Below are 15610 nucleotides of genomic sequence, written 5' to 3'. Positions count from 1 at the left end.
GTGAGAAGGAGACATGTGGGTGGTGTCTGGAGGCATTTGAAGGAAGAGCTGACAGGGTTTGTTGAGGAACAGAGTGTGAGGTGTAAGGCAAATTGAGGAGCATGCTCCTGAATTTTCTGACTTAAGCAAGACCATGCAGATATCTCACAAGGCAGATACGAGTGTCCACTGAGAGACAGTGGCCATCACTGTCATTCTAATGGTTAGTGATGTCAGTATTCTCCTATGAAAGAACCCCTAGAGCCCTCATTGCTTGCCTTCTGCACCTTTTCTATTTTCTGCCTCTTTTTTGCCTCTTCCACGATGTTACCAGACTTGCCCTTGTAAACCTAAGCTAGAGTATCTCGTCCCTTGTGGTAAGTCTGATCTTGTTTATATGATAAATTGTCTTTCTTCTATTTAGTCTTAACTAAAAAAGTGTCATTTAGGCACCTTTAGTGGTAAGTTTAATATCCTTAGCTTTAGAGATAAATAGGTACACACAATTGAAGCTTAGCAATCCAGGATTCTGTACTTCTGAATTCACTTACTTGGTAAGTTTATTTATAACCTTCAAGTTAGTGCTTGTGAGACTCCTGTGGTCATCTACAATGAACTTATTGACAGAGCACTGAACAATTTAAGTCACATTATGCCCATGTACCCATGCGAGTTCACAGGAGAAAGTCTGTTTTATGGCTCCTTCTGTCATACTAATGGATTTCTGTAAATGCTCCATTTCTATGCATTATTTACTTTTTCTACTTAATTCTTGAATTAAAACAGCTCTCAAGCATAGTGTTGAAGCGCTGTCTACTGTTCCTAAGCACAGGAGGGTGTGATGGGCCTCATGGAGAAAATACATGAGATAGATTAAACTATATTCAGGCTTGCCTTATGATTCTTCGCTGTAAATTCAGTGTTAATGAGTCAAAAATACTGCAAATCCAAGATTTGCTTATTTCTATGTGAGTCCATTTTGGAAAGTAGTAAAAGTATCTATCTTACTGGTAATGGCAGTGTGTAATGTGGCTATGAAAAAGATGCAAATGCTCCTCAATTTGTGGATTGCTGAGATGATTAATTTATAAAAAGCATTAGCATTGTTATGAAGCAGAAGCTGAAGAAGTTTACAATTATCTAGGGTAGTGAGAATTTTCAACCTTTCCCAGGTGGTGTTTTATTTTATTATAAGTAAATATTATTTTTATTTATTTTTTACACTGTCTGGATTCCATTGCTGTCTTTGTATTAGCTTTATGAGCTGACAGATGATTCTTGATTTTGTATTTTTGAGACAGGATCTAACTATGCAGTTCAGGTTGGACTTGAGCTTAATTTTGTAGCTCAAACTGGTCTCAAAATTGCCACAATCCTCCTACTCAGCCTCCGCAGTGCTGATATCACAGGCCTGAGCCACCACGCCTAACTTATAAGTAAATTGGATATGTAATTCATTTTTTCTAACAAGTTTGTATTATATAGCAAGCATTTAAACAGAACCTACTATATAGAACAAGAGCAATGATAATGTGACAGATAACCCCAGGACCCTAACTGTGGAAGTTCCTTTGGAGCATTTACCTGGTATTCACTAGCTCAGCATTCATTGAGATTTTACATATATAACTATTATAAATATCAGAATCAACTTTTTGTATTTTGTAATGAAATATATTTTAATTTGGGTGATGATTCTCCTTCTCTTTTCCCACCAGTATCACTTCATCACTACTAGCATGGCCACTAGCTTGCCACATTTCTGCCCTTGGTGTCTCACAGATATAGCCTTGTCGTTAGGACCCTGAGTTTCAGTGGCCACTTACCACCACTGGGGTGAACTATGATTCTTTCCATATGCTCATACAGAGAGAGAGAGAGAGAGAGAGAGAGAGAGAGAGAGAGAGAGAATGTATGATCATCTGCAGCAGAATAATCACAGACATTATGTTGTCCTCTTTCTCAGCACTATCCCTTTATTCCTGCTGTTGTTGATGGTGTGCTGCTGCACAAGACACCTGAGGAAATTCTGGCAGAAAAGAATTTCAACATCGTTCCCTATATGGTAGGAATCACCAAGAATGAATTTGGCTGGATCATTCCAATGGTGAGTACGTACAGGCCTCTGAGACAAATACATTTCCTGTATACATTCAACATCATCCTTCTGATTTCTGGTCCCAGGAGGAGATTGTCCTTCTCCAACATTCCTTTGATTTGCTTATCTTGACACCAGTGGAATTTTTTTTTGCATAACTTCCCTGGATGGCACATGTGTCACTTTGGATGCTATAGCCTAAGGATCCTCTTCCTAAAACAATTTTTGATTGCCTTTCTTTTAAATAACATTGCAATGTCCAGCCTTAAGGTTCTTCACAGATAATAATTGTGCATTTGGATGAACTGAGGAAATGTAGATAGGTTAAGAGGCTGAGGAATCTTGGAGAGATAGGATCAAGTTCAACAGCTTCTACTTTGGGGCCCGACTCATAACTCCCTTGAATCTCCACTTGTGCTTTTAGGCACTTTGTAGGAAATATTCTGCTTCAAATATCTTCTTCCTTTTTTTGGGATAGGTTTTATTCAATAATTTTATCACAACAGGAAAAAAATCAAGCATGACCTGAACTTGAATTGCTGACACCAAAGAGTAAAGCAATTCAAGATCAAGGAAATCTCTGGGTGTGAGGTATGAGATCACAGGATTAGGTCACTGGATTTGCTGTTCACCCATGAGTACCCAGTACTCATTTGTAGGAGAAAGACTCATTGTCATGAGAGGAAGCAGAAATGTAGGTTGAAGTGAGGCCCCCACTGAAATGTCAGAGATATCAAGTGTCATTTCTCCATGTGCTTATATTTCAAAGCATTTCCAAAGAATTAGTTCTCTGGGCCTTAGAAAAACTGTTTTGGGTGAAAAATTGACACTTCAAAGATCAGACAAGTATTGATAATTGTAAATTTTCTAATATAACTGCTTTAAGGGAGGATTCATAATCTCTGCACGTGATCAGGCATTGTTCTTTCTCAAGCAGGCATTTTAGGGATCCAAGGTGATGCTAGGACATGACTTTAAGCAGCAAGAAAACAGGCAGCACTTGGGTCGAGTGACTGAAGAGATTTGGACACAGTTGTCTCACACAGAGAATTCTTCAGTTCTCATTTCAAAAGCATCTCAGTGGTCATACCAAAGAACCAAAGATATAATGGTGATTTAGTTCTCATTAGTATTCTGAGTCTGGGGTATATACCCAGGAATTCCATGTCCCTGAGCCCTCTGCTTCTAGAATACCTTGGCTTAAATATTTCTAAACAATCCCTTGTTGTCTGCCTAAACATGTGCCCCTATTTCTAGATATATACCTGTATCTATATCTGTATCATCTCTATCTATCAATCTATCTATCTGTCTGTTGGTCTGTCTATGTCTGTGTCTCTGTGTCTCCCTCCTCATTGAGCCTCTTTGAGCTTCTAGGTATGTCCATTTGTTTCTTTGATGTCTTCAAAGTCATGAAAGATCAGGCTTATCAGGTTCCAACACAGGCCCTTCATTCTACATTAGTTTGCTTTGTTTCCTGTTAATTCATGATTACTTACAAATACTTAATCATTCTATTAACAGTTGATGAGAAATCCAATCCCTGAAGGCAAACTGGACCAGAAGACAGCCACATCACTCTTGTGGAAGTTCCATCGCTTTGTTGTAAGCATGTAGGGAATTAGTACAAAAACAATGAAGGGTTTGGGGCTTGCCCAAAATTACAGACCAATTCAGTTGCATACAAAGGACTAGGACCAGCAGTCTAGCCCATTTTTCTGCCTTTCCCACTTTACTATTGGGGGATGTTTTGCACAGAGCTCAAGAATTTCATCATCAGTGAGGCCTTGTTGACTAGAGAATCCACATTACTCACCAGGTGGGGTTGTCACTTTCTTGATGTATTTCAGAATATTCCTGAGGAACTGATAGCAGTGGCCACTGAGAAGTATTTAGGAGGAACAGATGACCTTGTCAAAAAAAGAGAACTGTTCCTGGACTTAATAGCAGATTTTATGTTTGATATCCCATCTGTGATTGTGGCCCGTGGCCACAGAGGTACGTCCTAGAAAACAAACAAACCCTGGCTTTGGTTTTTGACCTGCCCACCTCCCATCTAGACCGATATGGAAAATATCGAGGGTCAGGGCACAAGACTGATTCCATATCCCCTAAGGAGGGGCTCTGCCCTATTTTGCTTCCATCAGGAGCTGACCCTGAGTAAAGGATTCAAATACAAGTTGGTAACTTGGGACATGATAATAGTAAACACCAGTGGGGAGAGATAAGCAAATGACATGAGCAATAGATAGAATCTAAAATGATGCAGAGTGTAGCATGTGCCTACTATGTGAAACTAGGGCTAGAGAGCTACGGGAATGTCAAAGAGAATATGAATATCAGGGTTTTCCTGTCTGAGCAACAAGGAACTGGGCATTTATCCACTAATACTTGCATGTCAGTGGTTCAAGACAGTTGCAAAGGTTTTTGATCTGCCCACTTTCATATTCTGATTTCTCGTATACATGAACCAAGTGGTTTATAATGGCCAGACAAAAGCATGAGAAAAGGTGGTGGAATCATGGATTATGAATGAGGCACCAGCGGTGATTGCCACAGTGGCTCCTTCCCTGGGATGAGGGTAATATGTGCGACTAGACTGCAAATACTGAATAAAAGGTCTTGGAATATTTTCAGAGTAAGAATTAGATTTAACCCAGGCTAACTAGCGGATCTGGGGGAAGAATAGGAGACAAGCACAGGATAAGATCAGTTAACCAGGAGCAAGAACAGCAAAAGCACAGAGCAGCAGCTGGTGCAGGATGGGGGATAGTATAGTCATTTTCAATACCTGCCAGGGTTTTTTTTTTTTTTTTTTTTTTTTTTTTTTGGTCTGGTGTGTGCCAGGGTGGCAAGCTCAGGTTCAGGATGGGATCTATCACAGGATCATCTGACACTGACCAATGCTGTGTAGATGGCATGTGAGTTTAGGTATAGGTGAGCTCACTGAGATGGAGGTTTTCTCCCTCTGGGTTCTATTTTTGAACCTCACAAAATGCTTTCTTTGGTACTAGGACCCATTTAGCAAGTCTTTTACTTCAAGACTTCTCTACCTAACATTCTGGAAGGGTTTTTAAATTCAGAATTTAATAAATGTTATAAAAACTAATCTTCATGTTCTTCTTTCACTATTTCATTTTGTAAGCAAATTTAGGGCATGGAGAGAATACTATACGATAAAACATTTTGAAAAAGAGAATGAGAGTGATTTGTTTAAATTTTTAAAATTGTAAATTTTCAAATTATATTTTATAAATTTATGCTGTAAACATTTATGATATGATTTAGATACAAACCATAATAATAATTATTATATTATGATTTATGAATACAAATTAGAATAATTATCTCAAGCTGATGACCATATATCTCCCTAGTAGTTGAACATTTGCTGTCATGAGAATATTTTTTATTCCCCTAGAAATTTAATTGAGCAATATTCTATTATTTATTACATTCATCACACTGTGAAATAGAACTAAAGAAGAAAAAAGGAAACAATTTTTTATCTATGATTCTGTAGCCTTTCATCATGAACTCTTCCTTCCCTTAATAAAAACCTATATCAATACCATTTTCTCTCTAGTTTTAAGAGTTTTAGATTCCGCATATTAGTGATGACAAGATATGTGTCTTTCTTTGCCTGACTTATCTCAAGCATAATGTTCTCCAGTTTTATAACTGCTGTCATGAAACATAGAATTTCTTTTCTTTTAAGACAAAATAGTATCCCATTGTGTGTAGAATACCACATTGTCATTGCCCATTCTTCTGCTGACAGACACAGGTTGATTTTATAACCTGACCTCTGTGAATAGCACAGCAAGGAACATGGCAGTAGAGAGTTTGCTTTAACAAACTCATTTCAAATAATACTCAGAATGGGAATTAATGGGTCAAATAGTAATTATAGATTTAGTTTTGTGAAGTGTCAAAATGTCCCTTCTCCACTACCTTTTCAGCACTTTGTTTTTCCTTATTTATTTTTTAATGAATGCCATTATTACTGTCAGGAGATAATATCTCATTGTGATTTTAAGTTACATTTTCCTAATTGCTAGTGATGTGGAACATTTAAAAATTTGTTTTAATTTGCAAGTCATCTATAAAGAGATGAAAATTCAAGTCCTTTGCTTAGTTTTTAAATTAAGCTTTTGTTTTGCAGTGCAGATGTTTGAGCTTCGTCTATATGCTTTACTTAATAAACACTTGTCATATGTATGACTTGAAGATATTCTTTCTCAGTCCGTAAGTTTTCTATGCATACTGTTAATTTTTTTTTAATCCTGAGAAGTAGGATTTTAGTTTGAGGTAATCTTCTTTGTCTGTTTTGTGCTTGTGTTGCTGCTTATGCTTTTAGAGTTAAACATAAAAGATCATTTTCCCTGACTCAAAAACTGTTAAAATTTCTCATAGTATATTTTAATTTTTAAATATTTTAGTTGATATTTGTATTGTGACAAATAATAGTTCAATTCCATTATCATGCATGTAGAAATTCAGAACAGTTTACTAAAGAGACTCACTTTTTTCATTGCATATTCTTGATAAATTCATCAAAAACCGGGTGACTGTATAATTGATTTCTGGGACGTATATTCTATCCTTTGGACTCTGTGTGTGTGTGTGTGTGTGTGTGTGTGTGTGTGTGTGTGTGTGTGTGTCTATAGCCATTACTATAGATTTGTAATATCTTTTGGAACTCTGGTAGTGTGATATCTCCAGTTTTGTTCTTTATGTTCAAGATTTCACTGGTGACTTGGGATTTTTTTGTGGTTTATTTGATTTTGAAGATTGTTTTATATTTCCTTGAAAAACGACATTGGAATTCAATTAAGAATTTCACTTAAGTAGCAGATGCTTAAGGGTAATATACACATTTTAGCATTATAAATTCTTTCTGTCCATGGATGTAGAATTTTTTTTCACTATTTGTGTGTTCTTCAACTTCTTTTATCAATATTTTCTGATATTTAATGCACAGATATTATACCACTTGGGTTAAATTCATTCCTAGAAAAATTTTTTTAAAAATTGTTTTTGCAGCTAGTATAAGTGACAATACTCTCTTGAATGGAATTTTCATATATGGTCTTTGTTGTGTTGAGTTACATTTTTAAAATCTCCAATTTGGCGAAATTTTTAATAATGAAAGGTATAGTTTTTGTAAGTTTCTTTTTCTGCTTTTGATGGGATATTTTTGTCTTTCAGTTTATGAGAAGATGTGTCATGTTTTATACACAGAGATAATAAATACTATTGATTGTGGTGGATTATACTTTTATTATGTTATTGAATTCAATGTGGTAGAATTCTGTGGAAGATTTTTATAATTAGGTTTATGAAGACCTGTAGTTTTATTTTATTTTTGTATATGGGGTTTTCAAGGAAAACAATTGCATACAGGACACAGCATATACAGTATTATTTTATGATAGTCACACAGAGTCAAATACAAGAAGTGCAGGAGATCTGTCCACACACTAAAGACCCAAGGAAATCTAGCCAAGGGCTTGGATCCCACAGCAATGTCCTGCATGAGTCCAGCTGAAGACTTTCAGGGCACTTTGGTTCTTACTTTGAGCAGCACTTGCTGGCTCTGGAGTAGAAGATGGAGGGGAAGATGGCCTATTACAATGCTCTCTACAAGTCCAACTGGAGCCTTAGGGTCCCGACAATGGCTCAATAAAGTCAATTTCATGCATCTGTGCTGGGAAGTTCCAAATATCAGTGGGTGGAAACTAGAAAGTGTGTACCAGTAGTGTGAAAGACCTATGCCAGTAGGATGAGTATTCTACATTGGAGCCAGGAAACAATGCTCAGAGTAAGGACCACAGCCATCCTCAGTGATAATAAGGTATCAAGCCCTCTGATGGTGAGAACAGCAGAGTTCAGGTAAGAAAGCCAGAATGACAAGGTTCTCCCAATTGAGCAGCCCACCATCCCCCCCCCCCCGAGTCAGAAAGTGTTGTTCAAAGTAAAAATCAAAGCTCCCCAAAAGTGAATCTCAGCCATTCTCAACAAGTGCCTGGGGCTCCACAACCAGCTTGCTGTGAGGAACCCAAGAGAATGTCAAGACAAAGGAGCAAAAGGCAATCTCAGACTCTAGCCCACACAGAACAAGTCTGGAAGATACCGTCATGGAAGAAAACAGAAGTCACACACCTGAAATCTCTGAGAGGATAGCAGCTGAAGTAAGGAAACAACTTCAAGAGATTGTAAAAGCAGTCAAATCAGAAATAATGTCTCAGATAAAAGAAGAAATCACAAACATACTGAAAGAATTGTTCATCAGGTCTAAAGAAGACATAGAAAAAAAAAAGAAGAGCATAGGAAAATGATGGAAACCTTGAATGAATATATAAGGGAATTGCAATGCATGAAACAGATTGAAAGAGAAATCTGCAAAATTAAAAATTCAATCAAAAGCTGGAAAAACCACTTGAAAGAAACTGAAGATAGACTTTCAAACCTTGAAGATAGGATTACAGCTAGTGATCGTGAAAGGAAAGAGCTCTTAAAAGCAACATAGAATCAGGAAATAACAACTAAATGGCTGCAAGATGATGCAAAGAAACGTAATTTAAGAATGACAGGTGTTGGTAAAGAAGCAAGGGTCAACAAAAATGAAATTAAAAGAATATTCACAGAAGTAATAGAAGAAAAATTCCCAAACTAGGGAAATGGATCTGGCATGTAGGTAAGTAAGACATATATAGGATTCCAACTAACCAAAGTATATCTACACCCAGACTTATAATAATCAAGAGCCCAGAAATTCAGCACAAGAATACAATATTAAAAGCTGTTAGAGAAAAGAGACAGATTGCCTATAGAGGTAAACCAATCAGAATCACAGCAGACTTATTATCAACACAAACCATCAAGTCAAGAAGAGTTTGGAGTGAAGTGTTTCAAACCCTGAAAAAAACTTCCAACTCAGATTTATCTACCCAGCAAAACTATCTTTCAAAATTGATGGGAAAATAAGATACTTTCATGATAAAGAACAACTGAAGGAATTCATGACTACCAGTCAACCCTACAGAGTGTGCTAAAGGATATTCTAGAGAGAGATAAGGATGACCATGATTCCAGGAACAGTAGCAGAGGAGGATCACCAAGCAAGAGAGGCAATTGAACTAAGGGGAAATGTGGAGGTCAAATAACAAGAGGATAGCATGGTAGAGACAAACCAATGTATGCTGGTTGTAACCATTAATGTAGATGGTCTCAGGTCAGCAATAAAAAGAAACACAGGGAGAGGGGATCAAGAAACATGATCCATTTATATACTCTATACAAGAAACACATTTAACTTCAAAGGAAATTCATAGACTGAGAATTAAAGGAGAGGAAACACTTGTTCCATGTGACAGGAGACCAGAACAAAGAAAGGGTAACCACAGAATGGATAAGGAAGGTATAGCATTTTCATGCAGTGGAAAGCTACCCAGCTATAAAGCAGAACAATCTTGAGGCTCTTGCAGGTAAATGGATGCAGCTGGAGATCATCTTCATGGGTGGAACAGTTCAAACTCATATGAGTGAATCCTAGCATAAGAAACAGAAGGAGTTAATGGGCTCCAAAAACCAAATAGTTATTGTAAGAGTGACAGAGGAGGAAATTCCTGGGAGGGGAAAGGTGATAACTACTGTTAATTTCTTATTACCTTGTCATGAACTGTTGTACTGTTTTCATAATTTTGTTAGGTTTGGCATTGTTCTGTCTTGTTTTGTTAGATGTTACTCTATCTGATGATAGCAGCAGCTATTTTGAATATAATGGGATATATTACAGTAATTTTGGTTTCCTATTATATTACTTTGAAACCTTATATTGCTTTCATTTTATTTTATTCTGTTTTGTTTGATTTTATTATGTGTGATGGTATGAATAACTATTCTGAAGAAAATGAGACATTACCTTAGCCATTGCTGATTTCCTATCATCTTGCTTGGAAGTCTTACCATGCTTTTGTTCTTTTGTTTTGCTTGGTTCTATCCTGTTGTGTTTTATTTGATTTTATTATGTGTGATGATATGGACAACTTTTTTGAGGAAAATGAGATATCATAGTAGCCATTATTAATTTCCTATTATCTGGTTTCGAAGTCTTGTAATGTTTTCATTCTTTTGAATACTTTTATACTATTTTGTTATGTTTGTTATTATTGTGTGTGAAGGTGTGGTCAACTATTTCAAAGAAAACAAGAGACGTGTGGTAGCCACTGTTGATGTCCTGTTGTCTTGTTGGGAAGTGCTGTGTTGCTTGCATTGTTTTGTTCTGATATGTTTTATTTTATTTTCTTTAAAATAAAAAAGAATTAAAAAATACACTTGCTATAATTTCAGGTTTCTTAAGTTAACTTAGTCTTGTTTTGTGCCCCATTGTGTGATCTACTCTGGAGAACCATTTTATGTGTACTTGAGAAGCATGTGTATTATGTTAATTTTGGATTGGGTATTGTATACATTCATGTTAGATTCATTTGGTTCCAAGTTCCATTCAAATATAACGTTTTATTTTGGATATTCTACCTGGATGACTGGTCAGTTATTAAAAGTGGGTTATTGAAACCCCCTACTCTTTAGTGTATTATAATCTATCTTTTACTCGGGTCTTTTAATATTGAATTTATATGCTTAGTTGGTCTGATGTCAAGTGCAAATATATTTAACATTTTATAGCCTCTTGAAGAATTGACCCCTTCATCAGAAAATAATGTCTTTATTTTTCTTTTTTAATAGTTTTTGATTACACTCTGTCTTCATCATAACTACCTACCTATATTTCCTTTTAGCTTCCATTAGGATATGATAAGATTTTCAGTGTTTTACTCTGAGTTTATGTTGTCTTAAAAGGTGGTGTGAGTTTCCTATATACTGTAGGGATATGGGAAAAACTTAGATCTTTTTAAAATTTCAGTCACTTTGTGTCATGTTTTGGAGAATTTAATCAATGTATATTTAAGAGAAACAAGGAATTGTAAATGCCATTTCATTAGGAATTTTCTTCTTGTTTTGTAAATACATTTTTTATTTCAGTCTCTTTTAATGTGATTTGATGATTTTGTGCAGTGGTATACTTTGAATCTTAATTGTGTGTGTGTGTGTGTGTGTGTGTGTGTGTGTGTGTGTGTCCTATGTGATTTTACTAAAGATTTTTACCTTATTACCATAGAGCTATATATAACAGATTTCATTTACAGAAGTCTCTTTTAAGCTGACAACAACTTAACTTTGACTGCATAGAACAGCTTCATACTACTGGAGTCGCCTTCAATTTGTATTGTTTATAGCAGAATTTATAGCATTTTGTGGCAGAAATTTCTTTTACCTGAGGTTGTGGACTTATTTTAGCAGTTTTTATTTATAAAGGTTTTGCTCTTAGCCCTTTTACTGGGAATAAAATTCCTGTATGTATTTTTATGTGGTCTTACAGTGTCCAGAATATGATTCTGATTCATTGAAAATTGAGTTTTATCCTTTCATATGTTCCATACTACTAATTATTTTCTTTTTTGTTAGACTTCAGAGAATTCTGCCTAGCAATTCCTGTAAAGCAAGTCTAGAGTCATAAGCTTTGTGTGGTTTGGTCATATTGTCATTTTCCCTCATCTCTGAAGGACACCTATCCCACATACAGTATTTCATGTACGGCAGACACTTTTCCTTTAGTGCAGTAAGCATATGCTCCTACTCTTTTCTGGCCTCAGAGTTCCTAATGTGAAATCTGCTGATTGATATCTGGGCACATCTTTGCATGCAGTGTCTGATTTCTTCATGCTCTCATATTTTTTCTATGTCTTTGATTTTTGAAATTTCAATAATGTGCTTTTGTGATCTTCTCTTTTACTGAAATTTGCTTGAGCCCAATATGCTTTCTGTATATTTTGGCATCTACTCCAGTTTTCACCTATAATTTCTTCAAATATAACTTTTGGTCCTTCCCTTTTTTCTTCTTCTTCCTGTCCTATTATGCAAATTCTTGGTTTCTTAATGGTTTCTATTTCTCTTTTTGTTCATAATTGCTAATTTCCAAACTCTGTGACCTACTTTCTATTGAAAGATTGTGGATATAGGAAATTAATAACTCTACATGGTTTAAGGTTGAAAGTTCACTTTTAAAGTATCTTGGGCAGCATGCTGTGTAAAATAAGTTCGCTCACTGACAATTCTTTCCTTTATAACTGAATTCTGGGATCCTTTCTAAAATGATCAATTTACAGATGGAGGTTTTAAAACATTGTTTTTTGATACTTTTTAAAACTGCACTTAAAATATTTTGCATGTATTCATGAGGAGAAAGAGAAATATCTCCTCCAGCTTGATTGGGGCTTGATCTTCCTTCTCTTAGTCTTACTTCTCTGTGGACTGTATGGTTGCTGCTACCTGTTGACCTCCTCAGACTTGAGATCCATCTGTTAGTCCTAAACAAGCAGAGTTTGTGGCTATGATGATCTAATCAGAAAATATAGACTCTTAGGGCTTAGACATTGGAGTAAAAACATGGCAAAATTCAGAGGAAGAGAACTCTGTGCTCACCCTGAGTTTGTGGTTTCCTGAAACACAAGATACAGATTGTTTCGTACATTCATATATTTGTACTTAAGAATCCTCATTTTCAGGAAAGCAGCTTGAATTTTTTACTTTTTTAGCATGGGTGAGAAAAACTTTGGAAATTCTCATGAGTAAGTGAAGAAGATGCCTATTGGGTTGTAGATGTCCTTCCCGTGAAGAAGCCATAATGAGTTATCAGTGAATCACTTCCTGTGTATTTATTAGATTCACTGCATTCGTTCATTCTTTAAGTCAATAAATACATACCTGATTAAAATTCAATAGAAAAATATTAGAAAACAAGAATAAAGAATAAAATGGAAACAAAGATTTATAAATAAGGAGAGATATAGGGGTTGAAGGGAGGGGAGGAGAATGGAAAAAAAAAGGAAGTAAGACGTATCATGGACAGGTGCCAATTCCCTATGATGAATGTGATCATTATGTATATCTAAATTGTACCAGTAGACTTAATTTAAAAATCCAAGTTTATTTCAACTTTGACTTAGCTTTAAGCACATCAAGAGATTCTCTGTTTATCCTGTTTGATAACCAGAGGTTTCTTGCACAGAGACATTGAATCATCCAAGTGTGTATCTAGTAGTGTAAACTGTGCATAATCATACCTTCTCAGATGCTGGAGCCCCAACCTACATGTATGAGTTCCAGTACCTCCCAAGCTTCTCATCAGACTTAAGACCCAAGACAGTGATTGGAGACCATGGGGATGAGATCTTCTCAGTGCTTGGGGCTCCATTTTTAAAAGGTAATGGCAATTTGTTGGTTAAGAACTTAGAGTTGGGAAGCCTGAGTTTTATCTTTTGTTGGATGGCCTTGAACAAATTTCTCCTCTTCTGCTCTTAAATTCCTAATTCTCTGTCACAGTTAATTATGTTGATCAGAACAGAGCATTTCACTTGTTCTCATGAATGAGGATGTGTATTCATGCGTCCCAGTTATAGTCACCATCATAGTGCTGGCCTGTGACTATAGTTAGAGGAGAAGTGGGTCATCTGCATGGCCTTGCTTGAGAGAAAGCACGCCACTGCTCTATTTACATCTCACTAGAGTCTGTCTTAATGTGAGCAAGGAGACATTTACAATTAGTGCTAACCTTAAATCAAGAGTTCTATTATCTGATCATCAGTGTGTGTATATAAACCTCATACATTTTCACCTAAAATATATTTAATAAGATAATATTTAATAAAATCTTTTCTCAAATATGTTTGGTCTTTCAGTGCCTTTTGACTTTTGACTCATCTCATGTCTGTTCATGACACATATGTAGTGCTGGGCATTTCCCACTTAAGTGATTCTTTAGGACCTTTGGAATTGTAATATTTTTCAGGCTGTATGAAAACATCAACATTTGTAGGAGAATAAAATATGATGCAACATCCAGTAGTTCTGTGAGGCAGACGAAAACCTGCCATGTGACATTATAATCCTGAGGCCAAGAGGTAGACACAAGAAAAAGACGCCAACATATAGATGGAATCCATGTCCATGGCTGGACTATAGGAAAGGCCAAGTGTCTGCATTTATTAAAAATTACAAGTGCCACTATTGCTGATGACGTACATTTAGTGTGCTAAGATTGTGGTTTTTTTTATTTCTTCTGTACAGAGGGTGCTTCAGAAGAAGAGATCAGCCTTAGCAAGACAGTGATGAAATTCTGGGCCAACTTTGCTCGGACTGGGTGAGGCTCATGGAAAAGGTGGAAATAGGGTCGGTGACAGTGTATGGTTGGGCACATCTGCTGGTATAGAGTATCTGCTACAGCTAGAATAATCAAACTCAGCCCTTGAGGCCATAGCACTGTGACAGTCAGAGCTCACTGAAAATACATAAGTTGTTCCAGGAGATGTGATTCTCCCTGTCTCTGGAATTGCATGGGTCTCTTTGTAGAGATAAGCCTAGGGAAACTGGAAGATTTCAGAAAAATGTGAGTTCTTTGCAGAATTTCTCTTTGACTCTGTTCCCAGGAACCCCAATGGGAAGGGGCTACCACATTGGCCAGAGTACGACCAAAAGGAAGGATACCTGCAGATTGGTGCCACCATCCAACCTGCCCAGAGACTCAAAGACAAAGAAGTAGTTTTCTGGACTGAGGTTATAGCCAAGGAGGCAGTGAAGAAGCCACACCAAAAAGAACACACAGAACTCTGAAAGGAAGGCCTACCTAGCCTTGGAAGCCTGGAGCAGTCAACACAGCTGTATTTAAAGACAATGTTTGGTGATCAGAGCTACATCTTACTGTAGATCCTGAAGAATTGTTTGTTGAGAGTGATGGGCAGAATGCAAGGATAGGAATGATTGTATTTTGACCTGAATTTGAAGATAAATATTCTTTTTGACACAAAATCAGTGTCTGTGTTGTGAGCTAGAGATAAATCTATCATCCTCAGGCAGAGAAGGATGATGAGAGGCACCATGGAAGGTATGTGTCTCTGCATGGGTGGTTTGGTGAATGACTAGGAAGAAATTTAAGAAATACAACCCAATGGAGGAGAGGCAGCATGGGTCAGATTCCTCTACAGGTGCTTATTACAACATACTTGTGAGAATTTCTCTAAAATATTTATAAAAGTGCTAAAGGCCAAGTGAATGACAGTATAAAATCCTTAAGAATCATGGAAATAAGGGGGAGTTCACAAGATCACAGATTCTTTTCCATTGACAAAGTCAGGTGCTCGTGAGAAAGATTATTGGGAGTTGTAAGATGGGGAAAGTTGGTCTCCAGAGGTGTGAGCATACAGCCCTGTGTGGAACCTTTTCTACAAGGAACAAAATTTTAAATCCACTGGGAAAGAGCAGCGAAAGTTCTCTTTCTCAGTACCTTCGTGAAGAACTACTGAGGAAGAGGAAAAGGAAACATTACAATTCTATTCCTTCCAGTTTGATACAATAGCGTTCAAATTTTCAGAAACTGTTGACTACTAGGAAGGGGAAGTTTCTCTGAGAAAG

The 15610-nt window shown here is 36.6% G+C and overlaps 1 protein-coding gene across 1 annotated transcript in view; it reads left to right on the top strand.

The window, feature by feature from the left end:
* LOC100730198 (liver carboxylesterase 1-like) overlaps nt 1-15007 on the top strand; it is a 31705-nt gene extending 16698 nt beyond the window's left edge. Inside the window, exons 9-14 of the mRNA XM_063247335.1 lie at nt 1946-2086; nt 3602-3682; nt 3928-4075; nt 13275-13406; nt 14270-14342; nt 14629-15007. Coding sequence (XP_063103405.1) covers nt 1946-2086; nt 3602-3682; nt 3928-4075; nt 13275-13406; nt 14270-14342; nt 14629-14812 — 759 coding nt within the window. The 3' untranslated portion in view covers nt 14813-15007. The remainder of the gene's footprint in view (nt 1-1945; nt 2087-3601; nt 3683-3927; nt 4076-13274; nt 13407-14269; nt 14343-14628) is intronic.
* The last annotated feature ends 603 nt before the right edge of the window (nt 15008-15610 follow it).

The sequence above is a fragment of the Cavia porcellus genome, unplaced genomic scaffold (assembly GCF_034190915.1).
Source record: "Cavia porcellus strain 051 isolate PalLab524CR breed Dunkin Hartley unplaced genomic scaffold, mCavPor4.1 scaffold_4, whole genome shotgun sequence".
Classification (NCBI taxonomy): Eukaryota; Metazoa; Chordata; class Mammalia; order Rodentia; family Caviidae; genus Cavia; species Cavia porcellus.
The sequence above is the reverse complement of the archived record's forward strand: the minus strand, read 5'-3'. Positions and strand labels throughout refer to the sequence as shown.